This window comes from Mustela nivalis (genome assembly GCF_964662115.1).
Source record: "Mustela nivalis genome assembly, chromosome: 5".
Taxonomy (NCBI): domain Eukaryota; kingdom Metazoa; phylum Chordata; class Mammalia; order Carnivora; family Mustelidae; genus Mustela; species Mustela nivalis.
In genome coordinates this window covers 14,455,149-14,476,814 of record NC_139024.1, presented here as the reverse complement: position 1 = coordinate 14,476,814, position 21,666 = coordinate 14,455,149, and the positions used below count along the sequence as shown (strand labels likewise).

The 21,666-nt window shown below is 39.8% G+C and overlaps 1 protein-coding gene across 35 annotated transcripts in view; it reads right to left on the bottom strand.

Moving 5' to 3' along the window:
- SYNE1 (spectrin repeat containing nuclear envelope protein 1) overlaps positions 1 to 21,666 on the bottom strand; it is a 464,577-nt gene that overhangs the window by 23,227 nt on the left and 419,684 nt on the right. For 18 of the 35 annotated variants that reach the window (XM_082730048.1, XM_082730035.1, XM_082730057.1 and 15 more), the window contains 7 exons: positions 13,173 to 13,360; positions 11,353 to 11,503; positions 7,888 to 8,070; positions 7,499 to 7,636; positions 4,649 to 4,840; positions 3,422 to 3,755; positions 1,165 to 1,233 (listed from right to left, as the gene is read on the bottom strand). In XM_082730048.1, coding sequence (XP_082586174.1) covers positions 1,165 to 1,233; positions 3,422 to 3,755; positions 4,649 to 4,840; positions 7,499 to 7,636; positions 7,888 to 8,070; positions 11,353 to 11,503; positions 13,173 to 13,360 — 1,255 coding nt within the window. The remainder of the gene's footprint in view (positions 1 to 1,164; positions 1,234 to 3,421; positions 3,756 to 4,648; positions 4,841 to 7,498; positions 7,637 to 7,887; positions 8,071 to 11,352; positions 11,504 to 13,172; positions 13,361 to 21,666) is intronic. The other 17 variants (XM_082730049.1, XM_082730050.1, XM_082730044.1 and 14 more) reach the window with 3 other exon arrangements.

Here is a 21,666-nt window from a genome sequence, read left to right as displayed (position 1 = left end):
GAAAAAGGCACAATCCTCTGTTTTCTTTCTGCATCTCAACAGAAGACCGCGTGCTCAGTGGAAGACAGTCACCCGTGGCTGCGTCATTCACTTAAGACTGGCTTGGGTTACGTATGGGTGGACATGCCAAATGACCAAGGGCTGGCTTTTGTTTAAAACCCAAACCCAAACGAGGAGAAAGCCAAGATTTCAGCATTTGCCTTGAAGCATGCTTTTAGTCAGAGCCCAGAACTCTCGGCTCATCACCTTTCCAGGTGTGAGGTGTGTGTGTGCAAAATGTGCGTGTGCTAGGATTTGTGAACGAACTGAGCAAGAACATTGGTGGTCAGAGTGAAGCTGACACAGGGTGAGAGCAGAGCATGTATTAGTAAGCTTTATGAATTATTTTTTTAAAGGCTTCCAAATACACCTGGATGAGGTCTCTCCCTGGGGTCACTCAGAAAGTCACTGTTTCGCTAACATGACTTTGCTTCAGAGACTAAGTGTAAACTAACACCTTTGCAATTCAGTATTCATCGCTGTGGTTGAACCCTATTCTCTCCACCTGCCCCCAAACTGCTCAACTATGCTGAACTGTAGTTAATCTAGAGTAACATGAAACAAAATTGGTTCAATTCTCCTTTCTTTATTTTATGCAGTATGACTTATTAAGGTCGATTAGAATTTTTTTTTAGAGCCACACATCTGGTCTCACCCCTCGTTTAGTATGTGGCCCTTGAGATGAGGGGAATGAATGGGGGGCCTGAGGTCACATGTGCAGGCTTGGGGGGCGTGGGGCGGGAGCCCTGAGCCCCGGAAGTTATGAAGGCAGCGTGGCTACCCTGAAGCAGGGCACCGGGGCACAGATGCTGAACACTAGTGCTTCCATCAAGTACTTTCTGCTGTGCGTGGGCAGCAGAGGTCTGTACCTAATGGCACTCATTCCCATTTAACAAGTTGAGAAGTTATTTCACTGCAACTTGATTACTAAAATCTTAATTCTTGGTGTTGATCAACAGAATAGTTTTAGGTTTTGTTTCTTTGTTTCTACTGCAGCAGTGAGAGGAGGAGGTGGTTCCTTAACATGCGGGTGCCACAGAGCTGCGAGAGGGGCAGCAGGTGTGCTCGGAGAGGAGGCTTGTTACGGGTGAGGAAGGGGGGCTCGCTTTGGCTTTTGGTGCCTACCAGAGGTATTTCTGATTGCACTTTCTGTGAGTTTTACATAGGCCTCAGGACTTTCGGGGATCATTACATCTGCAAAAAGAGCACAGTCTAAGTTGACAGCTAGATTCCTTGTGGCGGGAAATAACCTTCCTAGGGAAAAAAAGGAAGTTAGTCACTCTAAACAGACAGCTCTTGAATATGCAGAGGACTGTGAATACACGCACCAAAGGGTTCCTAAAATAAAATCGTCAGAGCTCCCACCGAGGGTGCTTTCTGGAGCCAAGCACTGTTCTAAGCACGCGTTTATCTTTGAAGAAACCCTGTAGGGTTCAGGGAGGTCTTATTCCCATTTTATTGCCGAGAAAGCTGAGATCCAGAGGAATTCAATGACCTCTCCCAGTATCAACAGGTAGTAATTGGCGGAACTGAGATTTCAATCCAGACGGACTCTAGAGCAGCGCTGTCTCGTAGAAATACAGTGAGCCACGTGTCATTTTAAAGGTTCTAAGAGCCACATTTAAAAAAGTAACAAGAAACAGATGAACATAATTTCGGTGCTTTACTTTGCTAAACCAATATATCTGAATTATGATGTGTAACTACCATAAATATTATTATTATTTTACATTCTTTCTTTGTGCTGAGGCTTTGAAACTTGTAAAACATAAGTACATTTGACACAGCAAATCTCCATTTTGCGTGGTCACAGTTCAGGGCTCAGTACGTTCAGTCACATGTGGCTGACAGCTGTATACTGGAGAGCTCTGCTCTAGACAAGAAACGCTTATTAGGTGCTACTGTAAAAACCAAACAGAAATGAGGGAAATCATTTTCTTTTTAGACAGTCATATACCCTGGGGAATCCAAATGTGAACCACCAGAGACAGCAGATACAGCCTTTTGGAGACCGTGTGACACACATTTATAAGTGCCGTGGATTTGCCTCTGATTGTTCTATTTTTACTCATTTTCCTTATAACGTTCCTCTTTCTCGGCCCACCCCTTCACTACATGTGCTTCCTGGGGTTTTGTCTTTCTTGTTTTGCTTTATACATTTTTCCTGGGTGATTTCCTCCCTGCCCTCGGGGACAATTACTATGTGTACGTGGATTGTCACCTAATCCGCATTTCTGGTTCTGGAATTCCAGACCATGCATCTATTGCTGGGTATTTCTTTGGTCTATTCTACTCTATCTCAAATTCAGGGTGTGCACAACCGAATCAGCACCCTTTTCTCGCTGCCCTGCCCCCGGCCCACAGGCACCCACAACCTTCTCTCCCTCTTGAGGTCCTCAGGGCCCCGGGCAACCTGCACCTTTCCCCAAGATACCCAAGTCCGAAAGGTGCCTCAATCCCAGTTGAATCCACTATGACGGAAGGAAGAGACTTGTCAGGATTTGTCACTTCTCTTGCATTCTCTCCATCCCCAGCGTTGTTCCTTCGTTCAGGACACCATGGTCTCTCTATCCTTGATCATAAAATGTTTCCACCAGAGTCCTTCTCCCATGCCATCCCTTCCCTACGGTACGGAGACGGGTTCGGCGGAAGTAGGTATCTGGTCATGTCTGGTCATGTCACGTCCTCCTTAGAGATCTGCGATGGCGCTCCAGCGTCTTCGGGAGAGAATCCCCTTCCACGGCAAGTAGGCTGCTGTCCGACCAGGTCTTCGTTTGCCTTTCCACCTCCTCTTTGTTTGCTCTGTGTCTTGCAGGCTACAGCCTTGTCATTCCAGACACATTTTGCGTGACCAAAGCTCTGTGGTTCATCATAAAGCTAGGTGGGCACCCTCTCCTCTCCGCCTCTGAACTTCGCTGTGTCTATCTGACCGACTGCTGTGAGCTCGGAGTCTCAGCCCAAGAGTCTTTTTTCCCTAAAGCCTTTCCTCAAAGCTCTGGCTGGTCACTGCTTGGCAGTGTCTCTGTGCCACCCTGTCTGTGTCCGATACTGTCTGAGCACCAACACTGCACATAGGTGTTACTTATCTGTCTGTGTTTCACATTAGAGTGTAAGCTCTTTGAGAACGAAAGGAACCATGTATCCTTAATACGTACACAGTGCTTGTCACACAGTAAGAATGTAAGTGTATTTGGGATAAACCAATGGCCATGCCAGTTTTTGTCTCTGGTAATCACATTAATACCCGATTATTCTATGATGTGCAATTTACTCTCATGGAGAAAGGAAGAAGAGGATTGTGCTTCGTTTACACATTTCAAATACAATATGCAGTCCCTTTTATTTTCTTTCAAGCTGGCCTATTGGAAGAGCTCTTTCTTACCTGATAAGCCAACAGCTCCCCTGAGGTAGAAATCCTTATCATCCTGACCCTCTTCGTCCTCAGAGGGCAGCGTTCTGGACACAGCAGACTCCAGGTCACGACTGAGATCATAGTCATGGTCCCACTCCAGGGGGATGGAGTCCACACTGGCAGGGGTGTCTCGTCCCGACCGCTCGCTCCGCAGGGGCTGGGCGAGTGAGAGGGAGGGGTTGGAGGAAGGCTGGGGGGAAAGCACGCCGTCCACAGAGGTGTCACGCCAGTGGAGGTCGGAGAGAGCTGCGGAGTCATCCAGCTCCAGCTCCCGGTCAGAGAGGTCATGCTCATCATCTGGGAGCTAGAAATGTAGTCAAGCCAACTCCATTACCGCAGCAGTCAGGTGATGCCCTTACCACTTCCTGTTCTGCCTTTCACCCAGTCTCAGTGTTCGAGCTCATCTGGGCCATATTCTTACCTCAGGGGGCTAATTTATAACTTTCTATCAGCAAATAAGTAAGAATCCTCCGATCACTTTTAGAAACGTCTTATAAATTAACCTACCAAAGCTCCAGTTTTTAATCCCTGTTGAAATGGAAATAATATTAAAACATACTTCAAATAATTAAGATTAAATAAGATAATGTAAATAAAGGCAGCCTAGTAGCATGCCTGCAACACAACAGTTACACAATGGCACATTTCACAAACAAAAGGAAATTGCTAATAAAAACTTTACCTGGTCCTTTTTTTACCTTATATCCCAGATGCAAAATATTTTTTTTAATCACAGAATATTCCAAATATTCTAATAACATTTTGTGGTGTGGTTATGGTAGCAGTTAGGAAAGGGGATGAAAAAAAAAATTAACTAAACAACTTCATCAAGTGAGCAACTGTTTCCATTTCTCACTTTCGTCTCCCTATTTCTTCTAGAAGCATCTTTATCTTCCACAGACGATGTGAGCCGAGTACTCCTTAAGGTTTTACCTATGTATTAACTTGTTTCATACCCAAAGCAATCCTGTCTACCAGGCAGTGTTAAACCACTGTCACATTTGAGGACACCAAGGCAAGAGATGAGGAGTAACTTGCCCAAGGTTACGTAGCCAACATGTGTCAGAGCTCAGAGCTCCTGACTCTGGGATTTTGGCCACTGTCCAGTGCTAACTAACCCCATGCAACTATTTCTCTTTAGACTTAGTGAAAATGAAAAACAAACAAACAAAAACAAACAAAAAACAGATCACATACAGGTAGGCGAATCAGTTTCTTATGGTATCTCTCCACGCGCCCGAAGACCTCCTGACAATAACGTCGGAGTTCGTCCAGCTCCTCCTCAATGACTGCGGCATCCAACGGCTCACTCTTCTCTATGAGCTGCTCTCCTTGGGCAATTATCTGCTCGATCTTATTGTGGTTCAGTGAAATTTCCTGCTGAAAGGCCTAGGGAACACAAATCTCGTGTAATTTTTTTTTTTATTGTTCACAGTGACACAAATAATTATAAGATATATATTTAGAAAAACCATGCAGGGGATATTAAATTTACCATATACAGTGACAAGCCAAGAAGCTATTACTTTCTGAAGTCAAACACAAAAATTTTAAATCAGAACAGGACTCAGAAATAGAATCGTCAGAATTCCATGACCAGAAAGGCGCCTTTGGCTAATGAAATTTACTGCCACAGACAGTGTGGGTAAAGAATCACAGGAAAAAACATTTAAACCCATCATAAAGTTGATAGCACTGGTTATCCCTAATGAAAAGCCATGGCAAGCAATAGAGTGCCACCGAAATAAATTTATTTTAGAGACTTAATTAAATAATTTTAGATTTTCTGATCATATGTCAAATATGACTAAGAGAAACCATTCAAATGATAGTGTCACAAATTCTTCTCAGATGATTCTTTTATTGTTTCAGGACATAATCAGGAAAGATTATGAAGATGTGAAAAACAACGAATTCTGGGGGATTATTTAGACTCATTCTATAAAGTTGAAAAGAGGTAAGCTGGTGGCGTCAGATTTCGGGGGTAAATTTTAATTCAATACAAGAATAAACTCTGGGACAGTTGCAATTATTCACGAATGAAAAGGCTGCTGGGGGGAAGGGAACACGGTAGGGAGTTCTGCGACCTCGCCAGAGTCTAAAAAGAAAAGATTCAGCTACCACTTGTTAGAAATTTCCTGTTTGTTTCCCATTTGTCTGCCAAAGGACTCAGACTCCCAAGAGTGAGTGGGGGTGGGGTCGGGTACACTCTCACGGTTTGTTATTTTACCATTTTGTTTTTCATCCTGAAAATCTCTGAGAATCTATGATTTTTTTCATCCTGAGTTTTTATCCTTGCGTGATACTGAGGTTGTTAAAACACTCTCCTTTCCAGGGACTCCTCATATCTAATGTGTATCACTCCTATTTAAATTTTTAATTAGCCACTGTGTTTGAACTGTGGGTAAAACATATCAAATATGTTTAAAAATTAACTTGGCATCTAAGGATGGAGAATATGTGGAATGAAACCCTAACACGAACAAGTTGGAACGTGGAGGTCAAACTATTTGAAGGTGTTACAAACAAAGCAGGAAAATGAAAACAAAAACAACACCCCCCAAAAAAGATTCCTAATACCCTGGCAATGAAGTTAATAACTAAAACTATATAGACTAATGGTAGTTATTTCTGGGTAATGTTCTTTATTTCATTTTTAATATATTTTGTATTTTCTGAATTTTTTTTCAATCAAGAACTAATTTTTTTCAAGAGTTGGGTGAGCCTGGTGGTGGGTATTAAGGAGGACATGTACGGCATGGAGCACTGGGTGTAGGGCATAGACAGTGAATTTTGGAACATGCACAAAAGAATTAAATTAAATTAAATTTTTAAAAAGTATATAAAAAAAGAATATATACACATTGATTAGCATCAACTAATTCAGATTATTTTGAAAACGACTTGAAGCCAATTAGAGTTTAATTCATATGAAATAGGCCTGCTAAGAATATTTATGTTATAATCAAACATAATTATAAACAAATGCTTAACCTAATTAAAATAAAACTCAACTATTTTAGCTTAATAATTTTAGTGGCAGCTAGAATGTTAAAATGAAAAAAATTATTTTTCATAATGGCCCTTTCCATTAAATTACTTGATTATTTATTACTTTAAATGACTGGGGTTTTTTTTGTAATAGAAAATCCTAGGTTTTTTGGTAATAATTTAAAATTTTAATTTCCAACTAGTTCAATTTAATAAAATACAGAAAATTGGGAATTTGTATGTGCAGATTCTATTGAACAAATGATTTAGATGAGATTTTCTCCTGGAAAAAGTAATAGCCAGGTAGCCTTATATTTTATTTTTCAAACTTCCAAAGTATAAAAGTGTCTAGTACATAAATAGTTCCTTAATATTCATCAAATGAATTCCCTGCAGTCATTCACAAGCTTGTAATAATTTTAAATTACAAATCCATGGATTTGATATGATTCCATCAGCATACTGTATTTTTGCAAAGTAAAACTTATTGAAATAAATGAAGAGTGGAATAATGGAATAATTGAACTTGGAAATGCACTCATACAGTTACTGAAGAAGTTTTTAGCTCTGTGACTTTGATCAAACACATTAACCTCTCTGTAGCTTTTATCGTATAACAGATCGATAACAGAAATATTTCCTATCCCATAACATTATTATAAACTTTAAAAAATTCAGAAACCTATTGGGTACTTCGTGATAGCAAGGAAAAAAGTGTTCTCTATCAGGCAACAAACACTTGCTTATAAAACTCAAAATTAATGTATTAGTGTATTAATACATTGTAATTTAGAATATTTGTATTATATCTTGTACAGCAGTATAGGCGAGCTAATATTAGTGGAGAAGAATTAATAATGTATACTTCACATTAAATATATCCAGTTGAAATATTAAAACAAAAATAGTTTATGTAAATAAAACTATTGCAAAAAATAAAAATTTTTTAAAAAGTAAAAAAAAAAAGAGTTTTTTACTATGTTCTTTACAAAAGGATCTATAAATCCCTTCCTCTTTGCATCTTCTTCCCAATTTGAAAAATCTCTACTATCTTACCTTGAGTTGCTTTATTTTAGCTTGAACGTCACACTCCGAAAAATGCTCGATATTCGTGAGCTGTAGATCCATCTCCGTCAGCCACACCAGAATGCTGTCCCGCGCGGTCTCAAACTCCTCACGCTGGCCAATGAAATGCTGGACGTGAAAAGAAAATGATAAAAAACTGAAGTCCACATCGTGCATATGGAGATGACACTGCCAACTGCGATGTTCTTCTGGAAAGTCACCTTCTCAACGAGCAATGAGAACCCTGTAATCCTTCACCATACAAACTACCATACAAACCACTCTCACCATCCCAACCTTACAGAATCACTGAGATTACGTCTTAATATGTTCGATTGGCCCTCTGGGTCTCTAAGCGACAGGGGAGGCATGATAAAGACCTTGAGTCTGCGCAAGATGGAGGTGACACGTTTTTGCAGGTTGTCCCATCGCTGGTTGCCTTCGTGAACCATCTGCTTTAGGCTGCAGGAGGAATCGGTGCGGTTCTCTCTGGCCAGGCGACGGTACTGCTTGTTGATCAGCTCCAGCTGGGTCAGGCTCTCGTGCACCTGTCGCTGGAAAGCCTAGGACCGCAGAGAAGCATGTCAGTGAGGGGGTCAGTGAAGGGCTCTCAGCAAGGGCACCCGGCCTCATCCTGCAGTGAGAGGGAAAGGACAATTTCTAAAGAGACTTTATTTCCCCTTATTAAAGCAGAATAACAAGATCAGTGTGGCTTAAGGACAGGGCGTAGAGCGAACAAAAATATGAAAGAAATTGGTAAATAGGAAAAACAATATACGTATATATACAAACACATATATATGTATGATGTATACATGTTCCTATGTTACAGCTTTTAAAACACTGAACATTCCGGAAAAAATTCTCATGTGAAAAAAACGGATTACCCAGATATCTTTGTGTGCTGAAATGTAGGTCTGAAAGGTTCAGAAATCTCTGATGTCAACACAGAGAAAAGATATCCACAAAAGAATGCTCTATCTGTGAAAGATGTAACCTCCTAAAAACCCAGACACATCTTTAATTCTGATGTCCGTTAAAATAATTAAGCCCACTTTTTGCAGAAGATGTCTGAAGGCAAGTTTTTATTAGCTTTTAAGAAAATCAGTTGAGTAAAACACAAGGAACCTTAAATAGAGGAAAATTTGGAACATGCTCTGTTTCTTTTTTGTCATTCACATGAATTACTCAGTTGTTTTTTTTTTTTTTTTGAATTACTCAGTTTTTTAAGAACATTTTAGAGGGACGCCTGTTGGTTGGGCAGCTGCCTTCGGCTCAGGTCGTGATCCCAGTGTCCTGGGATCGAGTCCCGCATCGGGCTCCTTGCTCAGCGGGGAGCCTGTTTCTCCCTCTGCCTCTGCCTGCCATTCTGTCTGCCTGTGCTTGCTCTCTCTCTCTCTCTGATAAATAAATGGAATCTTAAAAAAAAAAAAAAAAAAAGAACATTTTAGAGCTTACATGGTAGTGTCTACTTATTTACTTATTTATTTAATTTTCTTTTACAATCACTTATTTCTACCATGTGCTAACAATTGTACTCCATTCCTGGCCCAGTTCACATATCTTGGGCAAATTTCATAACTACACCATCACTTTTAATGATGAAAAGTTAGTTTTTAAATGATTAAAACATAGTCCAATCCACTTGTGTCTATTTATTTTTAAGGTTATCCTATGTACATTTTGGAATTTTTTTTTAAAGATTTTATTTATTTATTTGATAGACAGAGATCACAGGTAGACAGAGAGGCAGGCAGAGAGAGGAAGGGAAGCAGGCTCCCCGCTGAGCAGAGAGCCCGATGCGGGGCTCGATCCCAGGACTCTGGGATCATGACCTGAGCCGAAGGCAGAGGCTTTAACCCACTGAGCCACCCAGGCACCCCCATTTTGGAATTTTTGAAGTAAAATACTCTTTCTTCTTTCTCTCTGCAGTGTAACACAGTCCTACCGTAAGAATCATTTGACCAAAATAAAATGGTTTTTTTTTTTCCCAAATTCATGTGTATGATTTATGACTGACATTGATCTTGACATTGGGCAGAAAACTGGACAGTCAAGTGATCTGTACTCCTCTAAATCACAAAATTCCGCTTCCTTTCATTCATACACTGTTTACTTGCTACCACATCTGTGCCTCTGATATGGCTTTCCTTCTGAGAGCTGCTTTAAGAGACTTTGTCTTAGTAAGTCTAACCTCCTAGTCTCTGAAACAATTTAAATTACTTCCCCAGAAAAGGAAGCAATAAGAAAAGTTCAGCTTTTGCCATTACCGGGAGTCATAGAATGTGTTTTCCCACTGGAGTGATGGTAGGCACCCCACAGGGGTACACAGATCCATCCCAAATTGTCATGCATTTGAACAGGAAAAGACTGTCCTCAAACAACATTTTTTTATTATGAAAAAAAAAAAAAAGAAAGAACATTAAAAGATAAATGATAAAATCATTTATTATAGAAGCTAACCATATGGCTAACTTTTGCCATAAAATCTGAGAGTCTAAAATAGCATCAAAAACAGCCAAGCATAATCTGCTTTGTAGTATAAGCCAATTATAGAAGGTTTAACCTTTACGAAGCAGAGTGTGGCGAGACAGAGTACATGAATGCCTGCCTGGCTCTAGCTCACACCAGGACGACTTGAACTTGACTGTGCGACCACTGTGGCTTTTCACCAGAAATTTTCTATGGGAAAAAATTTTAGATACGAAATTATTTTCCTGGAATTTGGTGGAATAGTTATGCATAAGCCCATAGTCTGACATCCGACTAACTCTTATTTATTTTACATAAGTATTGGGGCTTTTTTATTTTTATTTTTTAAGATTCCTAAAGCTGCTCATCTAAAACTCTGATTTTAAATCCCACAAGCACAGAAACCAAGCTTCATATTTACTCTAATAGGCCTCAGGAAATGCCAGGTGAACTGACATTACAAGGGAAAAATAAATTCAGCTGGATTTGACTGGATTTTTAGTTTAACTTTTAAGCTTCTCAGGGAGTTTGCGGCAGAATTAGTAACCAAGAATGCTTTTGGTAAGGTACGTGCATCAGGACTTTGCCGTCGGTATCTATGGGTACATATCCGCCTGCCAGTAGGAACTGATGGAAAACAAACTTCAAATTAAAACATGCTGATCTTTAGGCGATGTCTGGTCCTCTGTGAAAACAGGGGCGGGGGGGGGCAGCTGCTTGGGCTGTATCATCTCACGGGGAGAGTGGATGCAAGATCACACAGGCAGGCAAGAGGCAGTTACTGGGCAGATCCTCTGCGAATATGGTTATACTGCTGCTATTTTTGTCTCTGTAACGGAAAAGTCCTGCGGACCCAAGAATGGCACTGCTTTTCATTATTAATTAGAAGTGGCTTATGATTAAAGTGTTTTATTTAATTTTGGAGCCAACTCTACTGTATCAATGATTAAAAAAAAATATATATATATATACCTGTTCTCTAATTAGATAAAATGAAAATCAAGAAAATAAATTTGGAAGAGAGATTTTCCTAGTATGAAACATCATATTTTCATCTCAGATATCTGATAGTAAAGGACTATGAAATGAAAAAAAAATGCGAAGATCTTTTTTTGGGAATCATGATTTGTGATTTGTAATAAAATTTCTTGCCAGTATGACTTTGTTTGTGATTCTTGAGACTCTTAACATAAAAACCTCTTTTCCCCCTTTTTTTGCCTACCTGTCAAGCGGTAATAAAGACCACCGCAAGTCACCACCCAACTGTCTGAACAGATACCGCGCAGATGAACAGTTTGTGTCTTGAGACACGAACCACTAACTGGATATGCTCATAGTAAAATAAGGATCAAATATTTGGAATGATAAGTCACCTCAAATTTCTTTAGTTCCTCCTTGGCAACTGTATAGAGCACCCCGGAAGAGCTGGGGAAGGCAGCTGTCCTCTCTGAAATCTTGAGCCAATCTTCAAAACGAGAATAATCATCCAGAAACTTCTGCCACAGTCGCCACGTCTCTTCGATTCTGAGACAGAAAATGAAAACAAAACAAAACAAAACAAAAAACAGGCACTGATTGTTTGGGACTGTTTCTGCTCCAGAACGCTGATGCCTGTCGTGGGATTAAGAGTGCACAAACGAGCGGAGGTTGTGCCAAGCCACCATCGTGCCGTCCGCCAAACGCAAGCACACTGAGAAAGAGACAACTGTCTGAGTGAAAATGGAACAGCTGTGAGTTTGGGGTTTTTTTTTTTGTTTGCTTTTGGTTTTTTGTTTTTTTAAATACACATCCTGGAGTTCTGGATTTGGAATTAGTCAAATTGTGCCTTACAAGCACGTAACATGAACTGTTCTGTCTACGTGCCGGGCAGCTCAGAAGGGTAAGGCTGGGTGTGCAGGGCACACTCGTGTCATGGTTCCACTGAAATAAAACGAAGGTCTCAAAATGCAGGTAAGTTCTGACATCAAATTTACCCTCCTCAAAGTTAACCTATCACAGCAAGACAAATATTAATCTTTCCAGAGTTCTCCAAACATATAATCAAAAAAGAATATATGTTGTAAATCATTATGATTATTTTCTAACCCATCACTATTGCTTATGCCTTGAATTTCAAAGGGTTTTTCTAAACAAGGATAAGGTCTTTGTATTCTTAGTTCATTTTTAGTAAAAGAATATTACTTTTCACTCCAGTTCTAGAACAATAGACTTATCCAGCAGGGTTGTATTTTTACTTTTCTGAATTATATTTAAACTGTTAGGTCAGGCATAACTGTTTTAGACATTACAGTATATTGTATTTGTATACAGTATATTTATATATAGTAGTACCCTCCCCCCATCTGTGAGAGATCTGTTTCAAGACTCCTGGTCGATGCGTGAAGCTGTGGGTAGTACTGAACCCCTATATATACTACGTTTCATCCTAGACATATTTATGTTAAAGTTTAATTTATAGATAAGGTACAGTAAGAGATTAGCAACAATAACCAGTAATAAAATAGAACAATTATACTGTAATAAAACTTATGTGAGTGTAGTCTCTTGTATCTTACTGTACTGCTTTCATCCTTTTTTATTTTTTTTTAAAGATTTTAGTTATTTGAGAGAGAGAGCATTCGAGGTAAGGCATAAGTAGGGGTGAGGGGCAGAGGGAGAGGGAGAAGCAGACTCCCCACTGAGCAGGGAGCTTGAAGACAGGGCACAGAGCTCCATCCCAGAACCCTGTGATCATGACCTGAGCCCAAGGCAGACACTTAACTGACTAAGCCACCCAGGCACCCCTGTATTCACCCCCCTTGTGATGATGAGAGATGATAAAATGCCTACGTGATAGATGAAGTTATGCAAATGATGTAGGCATTGTGGCTAGTGTTGGGCTACTGTGGACCTTCTCACCGTACAACAGGAGGATCCTCTCCTTCTGGGTCCTGCTTGACCCTGCATAACCGACACCATGGGAAGAGAAACCATGGATAAGGTTGGTGGGGTGGGGGTGGGGTGACTATTGTAGGACCTTTATGCCTACTTATCTTCCCAACTAAATGTAGATGATGGCAAGTTTGGGACACCAGTGCTCCTTTTAGACGCTGCAACTAAAAGGAAATGGTAAATGGGGTAGTCCGGGTTTTTTTTTTTTTGCCCCTCTTTTGGGTCCTTCCTCTTTCCCAGTTCTTTGAGCTGTGCCCCTTACTTGAGCCTTCTTTCCATGGACATGGCACAGATGTTCCTCCACCGCCGGTCCAGGTTTCGCGTCGCCTGCTGGATGGAGTCACACTCTGCGTCTGTGGCACAGGCGTCACAGTCATGCAGCAGGACCTCACACAGGTTGAGCACGGAGGCCACGCCTGTGCTGTGTTTCTCGATGTCTCTCTGAAGCTCCTGTGGGGAACGAGACACGCTTTATTCCAATACTTGGATGCAGATGAGAGAAACTGCAATTGGATTCACTAAAACGTGGTGAGGCCGACCCTTGACAAGTATCTCCTTTCCTTGGATGCACGAGGTTTCTCCAAGGTCGTTATGAAAAATGGCGAGCTCAAAGATGGGAGAAAGTTAAGCTAGAGACATATTGGCCATGTGAGCAATGCCAGGATATAAACAGAACAAATGAAATAGACTACATGAAGGGTAATACTGGCTTTTGTAGCGGTTGAGCAAGAAATCTTGCCCCAGACTCTACAGATATATCACTTCCATTTCAATGCACTGATCAATCGGTCAGTCAAAGGAACATGCCTTCTTGTTAGGCGCTGGCACTTAAGAATGGGGATTTCATCTCCAAAGTTCCGCAAACTCTTTAAACAGTTAATTCCACCACCATTAAAAAGTACCAGGGTTTAAAAGACTGAAGTTCTCTATCCTATAGGACATCGTAACATCAACAGCTTCCCCAGTGAGCCATTTTAAAGGTAGGACAGAAATAGAGAGAAGATGATGATAAGTGAGGCACTGAATTTCCCCAGTGTCCTACCATGTACAGTCTTCACCTTAATCGCATGTCATTAACTGCATGTAATGTAAATGCAAAATGTACATTATTTTTTTCATTGAGCTTTTAACTCACTTGGTTCAAGGAATTTCATTATTAAAAGTGAGGCTACTGGTATTTTTCTTGCCGTATGCATCAAGGTTCTTAATGTATTTTCCTTGTCTTTAAAACAATTCCTGGATGTGCCTAGCTTTTCGCTTGTTCTAAAGATAAATCTTCAAGTTATTCAAATAGCTGAAATTTATGTTTGTGTATGTGTACTCTTTTTCTTGTTTTTCTCTTTAACACCATGTTTCAATGTCTTCCGTGCAAACATTAGCTTATTGTCAAATGCAGTAACGGTGCCTTTGATTAATATTTGGAGATTTTATGACCTAGACAGAAGATAGATTCTATAAAAAATATCTCTATTTCACTAAACAGTCTTTTCAGATCTCTCGTGTAACCTCTTTCAGCTATGTGGGAGTTATCACAAGAACTGCTGGTCTAAAAAATATAAAACTGAACTCAATCTTTGATCAAAGATAAAGACAGACACATCTATGAATGAGACACTAAGTAAATTCTAAGTCTTAAAGTGCCTTACATACAAGGATATACATTTGGAAGTAGTGTTAGGTATAGGAACATAATCAATGCACTCTAAAATGTTATAGCATTTTGATGTACTTTCCCCCAAGTACTCAAAACTGATTTTTCCAGCTTTGTTGAGATATAATTGACTTAGAACAGCAGTGGGTAAGTTTAAGATGCACAATGTGATGATTTGATATATGTATATATTGTGAAATGATTACCACAGGAAGTTTAAAGAGTATCTATCACCTCACATGGTTACAATATGATTGTGTGTGCATGTGTTGAGAACTTTTAACATCTACTCTCTTAGCAGTTTTTAAATATGCAACAAAGTATTGTTAACAACAGTCACCATGTTGAATGTCACATTTCTAGGACATGTTCACCTTATAACCAGAAGTTTGTACCCTTTGACCAGCTTCATCCATTTCCCTCACCATCTTCCCACCTCCGGTAACCACTCATCTACTCTGTTTCTGGGAGTTCCGTTTTTTTGAGTCCACATATAAGTGAGGCCATACAACATTTGTTTTTGTCTGACTGACTTACTGTACTTTGCCTAATGACTTTAAGGTTCAACCATGTTGTTGGAAATGGCAGTAGTTCCTTTCTTACGGCTGAATAATATTCCATTGTGTATAGATACCCCGTTTTCTTTATCCATTTATCTACTGATGGGTATTTCGGTTGCTTCCATGCATTCACTATTGTGAATAACATTTCAGTGAACGTGGGGAGTGGAGATTTCTCTTCAAGATAGTGATTTCATTTCTTTCTGAAACCTACCCAGAAGTGGAATTCCTGGATCACATGGTAGTCCTGTTTTTAATTTTTTGAGAAACATCCATAACATTTTCCATAGCGATGATACCAATTTATATTCTCACCAATAGTTCACGAGGGTTCTGCTTTCTCTACATCCTTGCCAATACTTGTTAACTTTTGTCTTTTTTGATAATAGCCATTATAACAGGTGTGAGGACATATCTCCTCGTGGTTTTGATTTGCATTTCCATAATGACTGGTAATATCAAACATCTTTTCATGTACTTCTTGGCAACTTTAATATCTCCTCTGGAAAAATGTCTATTCAGGTCTCTTGCCCATTTTTAAAGTTGGATTATTTGGTTTTGTTTTGTTTTGTTTTATTGCTGTTGAGTTGTAGGAGTTACCTACATATTACCTATATATTTTGGTTATTAACCCTATCAGATATGTGGTTTGCAAATATTTCCTCTCATCACAGAGGCTGCCTTTTCATTTGGTTGATCATTACTTTTGCTTTGCAGAAACTTTTTAGTTTTATTTGTTCCAAATTGTTTATTTTTTGTTTTGGTGGTTGTACTTTTGGTGTTATATCTAAAAAATCATCACCAAGATCTACGTCAAAAAGCTTTTCCCTACATTTTCTTCTAGGAGTTTTATGGTTTCAGGTCTTACATTTAAGTCTTTAATACATTATTTTGTATATGTAATATGTAATACATAATGTGTAATGCATAATTTTACATATGTGCACGTGTACATTTACATATGTACATATGCACATAATTTACATATGTAATACATAATTTTTTGTAAGTGGTGTAAAATAGGGGACTAGTTTCACTCTTTTGCATGTGAATGAATATCCAGTTTTCCAACATCGCTTTCTGAAGAGACTATCCTCTCCCCAGTGGGTATTCTTGGCTCCCCTGTCCAACACTAGTTGACCACATACGCATGGAGTATTTCTGGGCTCTCACTCTGTCCCATTAGTCTATGTGTCTGTTTTTATGCCAGCATCATGCAGTTTTGATCACTATAGATTTGTGTCATTGTCTGAAATCAGGAAGTGTGATACCCTCAGCTATGTTCTCTCTCAGGATTGTTTCAGCTATTTGGGGTCTTTTGTGGTTCCTTACAAATTTTAGAGTTGTTTTTTCTCTATGTATAGAAAGTGCCATTGGATCTTGATAGGGATTGTATTGAATCTATGGATAGCTTTGGTTGTATGTTCATTTTAACAATATTCATTCTTCCAATCTATAATTGTGAGATGGCATTCCATTTATTTGTGTCTTCTTCAATGTCTTTCACCTGAGTCTTACAGTTTTCAATGTAGAGATCTTTCAGCTCCTTGGTTAAGCTTATTGCTAAGTATTTTGTTGTTTTTGATGTCATTCTAAAGGAACTGTTTTCATTTTTTTCCCAGAAAATTCATGGTTAGTATATAGAAATGCAACTGGTTTTTGCGTGTTAAATTTTTTTCCTACAACTTTACTGAATTTATTCATTCTAACAGTTTTTTGGTGGGATTTTTAGGATTTTCTATATGTAAGATTATGTCATTACAAACAAAAAATTTTATATCATCATTTCTGATTATTTATATATATATATATATATATATATATATATATATATATATTTTTTTTTTTTTTTGGCCTTCTATTTTTTTCTTGCCTGATTAGTCTCTCGAGGATTTTGAGTATCATGCTCAATAGGGCTGGTGAGAATGGGCATCCCTGTCTTGTTTTAAATCTTAGAGGAGAAGCTTTCAGCCTTTCACCATCGGGTATGATATCATATAGTCTTTATTATGTTGAGGTACATTTCTTTTACACACACCCTTGGTTGAGAGCTTTTCTCCTTTGAATTTTGTGAAATGTTTTTTTCTATATCTATTGAGATGATAATATTTTTATATTTCATTCTAGTAATGTATCATATTTATTTTTATATGCATATGTTTAATCATTCTTGCATGCCAGGGATGAATCAAACGAAATCATGGTGTATGATCCCTTTAATGTGCTGTTGAATTTGGTTTGTTAGTACTATATTGAGAATTTTTGCATCTCTATTGATCATTAACGTTGGCCTATAGTTTTCTCCTCTTGTGGTATCCTTATCTAGCTTTGGTATTTCTTGCCTTATAAAATGAGTTTGAGAGCACTTCCTTCTCCTCATCTTGTTGGGAGAGTGAGAAATGAATTGGCTTCAAATGTTTGATACATTTCACCTGTGAAACCATCTGGTCCTAGACTTTTCTTTGTTGGGAGGGTTTTGATAACTGATTCTGCCTCCTTACTCATTACTGGTCTGTTCATGTTTTCTATTTCTTCATAATTCAGTCTTCGTAGGTTGCATGTTTCTAGACATTTATCCATTTCTTTATAGTATGTGATTATGATCCTTTTTATTTCTTGTAATGTCTCCACTTTCATTTATAATTTTTATTAATTTGGGCTCACTTTTTTTTTTTTTTTAAAGATTCGTTTATTTGAGAGTGAGAGCGCGGGAGTGCATGCACGAGTGGGAGGGACAGAGGGAGAAGGAGAGAAAATTTCAAGCAGACTCCATGCTGAGCACAGAGCCTGACACAGGCCTTGATCTCATAAACCTAAGATCAGGACCTGAGCCAAAATCAAGAGTCAGACGCTTAACTGACAGAGCCATCCAGACACCCTTTTTTGTTTTTCTTGGTTAGTCTAGCTAAAGGTTTGTCGATTTTGTTTATCATTTCATAGAACCAGCTCAGTGTTGCTAATCTTTTATATTGTTTTCCTATACGCTATTTCGTTTATTTATGCTCTAATCTTTATTATTTCCTTCCTTCTGTCAATTTTGGGTTTAGTTTTTTCTTCTTTTCTAGTTCCTCGAAGGGGAAAGCTATATTGTTTATTTGAGATTCTTTTTCTTCATGTATGCATTTATCACTGTAAGTTCCCCTCTTAGCACTGCTTTTGCTATGCCCCTTAAGTTTTGGTATGTTGTGTTTCTTTTTTTGTTTGTCTCAAGATATTTTTTTATTTTCCTTTTGTTTTCTTTTTTGATCAGAAGAGTGTTGTCTAATTTAATTTTCATGTATTTGTGATTTTTCTAGCTTTCTTCCTGTTACTGATTTCTAGTTTCACCTCATTGTAATAAGAAGAGATCCTTGATATAATTTATATATTCTTGAATTTGTTGAGACTTGATTTGTGGCCTAACATATAATCTATCCTGGAAAATGCTCCATGCTCTGAGGTAGGGGTTGAGGTGCCACTGACTGGACTCTGCTCTGGCTGGATGAGGTCACAGGCTATGCTCCCTGTCAGGGTAGGGTTACTGGCTGGACTCTGATTGGGTAGGGCTACAGGCTGAGCTCTGCAACCACTTCTGGTTGGGTGGGATAGCAGGCTGTGATCTTAGACCAGACAGTGCTACTGGCTGGACTCTTTGTTCATAGAGCCATAGGCAGGGCTTTGCAGCTGGACCGGATATCAGGCTGGCTCTTTGATTTTGCAGGGCTGCCAGCTGTGCCCTGCAGTTGGGTGAGGTGTCTGGGCTTTGCCATCAGGTGGGTCATGGACTGTGCTACCCTATTGGACAAGGTCACTGGTTGGGTTCTCTGATAGGGAGGTGTCTCCAGGTATATCCTAAAGGTGTGGAGCTAAAGACTATGCTCCATGGTCAAGCTGGGTCCCCATCCAGGCTTTCTTGTCATGTGGAGTCACAGGATATGCTTGGTGATTGGTGGGGGTCATTGTCTGAATAAGGCTGCAGGCTGTGTTCAGCAAACGGACGAGACCATAGGCTGGATTCCACTGCTGAGTAGGTTTGTCATCTAGGCTCCATGGCTAGCTAGGGTCGTAGGCTGGGTTCTGTGGCTGGGCTAGGCTGTAGGTTGAGCTCTGAGGTTGTCCAGACTCCCTGGTTATGCAGTGCCAGAGACCATGCTCAGCAGATGGGAGGGCTGCTGGCTTGGTTCCTTGGTCAAGCAGGGCTGTTGGATGGGTTCCGTGGTTGCTTGGGTTCTCTAGCCAAGCCTTCTGGTGGGGAAGGATGAAGGCCATGCTCAGCTGTTGGGCGGGGCTGGGAATTGGCTTCCCTGCCCAGGTCAGATGGTAGAAAGGGCTCCAAGGTCAGTTTGGTCCATTGTCTGGAGACCAAAATCAGGCAGAACTGCCAAGTGGACTCCCAGGTCAGATAGGGCCACTGGCTGGGCTCTGCAGATGGGCAGAGATGCAGGCTGGGACCTCTGCTTGGGTCCAGCTGCAAATGGGAATGCAATTTGCTAAGGTATGAGTCCTGGTGGCAGTGAGCCTCAGCCCCCTTCTCCCTCACTACTTGATCCCCAGTAATCAAGCTACAGAAGTTCCCTTAGTGGTTCCCATGAGTTGAGAGCCAAGTGGGCCTCCTGGGAAGGATGGGGAAGCTGGGGGAGCTAGATACCTATCTTGGCCAAGTGGTGCCCTCTTGGTGCAGCTCCATGCCAGCCAGGAAGGATGATGCGGTCACAGTGTGACCATACCTCTTACCCTTTTAATGTGGTCTTCCTGGTCTCTGGGGTCCAGAGTGGTGCTTGATGCTTATCCTTGGGTTGGGGGGGGGTTTACAATGGTGCCTTGCCTATAGATAGTTGCTCGTTGGTCTTTTTTGGAGGGGGACTTAAGTCAGAAATAACCTATGTGGCCATCTGGATGATGTGATTCTTTCTTCCACATACTTTTGGATTTACCCCAGTGAGGAGATTTGGGGCCAGGGTATGAAAACCAGAACTGTAACTGATGGATTGCTGGAGGCTCAGTGTAGACAACTGAGTTAAAAATTCCAGAGGCTCCAGTCATTGGAGGGGGCTGCACAATTTTGTGAAATTTACCTCCAGGAGCTCAACCACATTCCCACAGTAAATATCAAAGAAAAGACCCCTTGTACATCTGCTTAAAAGTTTTTGTTAAAATCAATTACATGAAATAAGCTTGAGGGGGGTTATAATTATGGGCAAGTGCTCTATTGCAGATAAAGATTTTAGTCTCAGCTTTAACATCCATCAGTAATGGTCCTGAATTGACACATAGTGTCTCTGAATTTATACTTCTTCATCCATAACACAAAGAAATTTGACAAGATGTCCTCTGAAGCCCTCTCAAGTATACATATATTTCTGCTCAATGAAGTATATGAAGATTAAGTACGTTGGCAAGAGAAACATATAGAAACTCCACAGAGAGGAATAGAGGAAAATGTATTTCTTATGAGTTTAATCTCTTTTTAAATATTTAAGAGAAGTTTCTGCTTTGGAGACAGATTAATATTTATCTATCTTTTACAACATGGATTCTAAATGCTATAGTTTTTACAGAATCATGGTTAAACATTTGCCACAAAGGAAGCTGTGGTGAATACGATAGGATTAAAATAAAATTTAGTAAGCACCCACTTTGTGCTGGGTGCTGTGCTAAGTGTTTTTCACATTAATTTTTATAACACTGTGACCATCAGCATTCTATATACATGAAGGTTTTTTTAAATTTTTCTAAGTTTCTTTTAAAGTACTTTTTTTTTTTTTTAAGATTTTATTTATTTGAGAGTGAGCACAAGAGGGAGAGAGACTAAGAGAATGACTGGGGGGCAAGGCAGAGGGAGAAGCAGACTCCCTGTGGAGCAGGGAGCCTGATGTGGGATTCCATCCCAGGGCCTGGGATCATGACCTGAGCCGAAGGCAGACACTTAACCGACTGAGCCACCCAGGCATCCTATATGAGGGTTAAAACAATTTGTTACTCAGGTCATGCAGAAAAGTGGTGAATTGCAAATTTACCCCCAGGAGTCCTTACTTTTGGGTTGTTTTTTTTTTTTTCCAACTTTAACTTAAAATTGAATTAAAAGGCAGTATGAATATATATTACTATATTAACAGGTCAAAAATTATTGCTAAGCTTCCAGTGAAGTAGTTTCCTTTTCCCTCCTGATTCTCATTTTCATCTCTTGTCACTCTGTCTTCTGGTTTTAACTTCTGAATTTCTAAGTGGCACGTTTATGTTGCTGCTTCTTGATTTTTAAATCTTAGATGTTCTCTATGTTTCTCGAGTAGAGACAGAATGAACTTTTTCTCAACTTAAGTGGTTCCACTGCCGTTTCAGCACATCTTCTAGCTGGAGCGATGATGATTGTTTGGATGATTTTGGTCATTTAATATGGTTCCTTAATATTTTTCACATCTGAGCAACAGACTACGCTACGGTTTTATTTCTCTTCTTATATAACTTTCTGTGTTATATGGAATCAGTAGCTTTCTCCCTCTCTTTAAACCATGAATATCCCTAGCTTCTATCCTCTCTCTATGGAGCTAATAAAGCTCCTTCCAGCA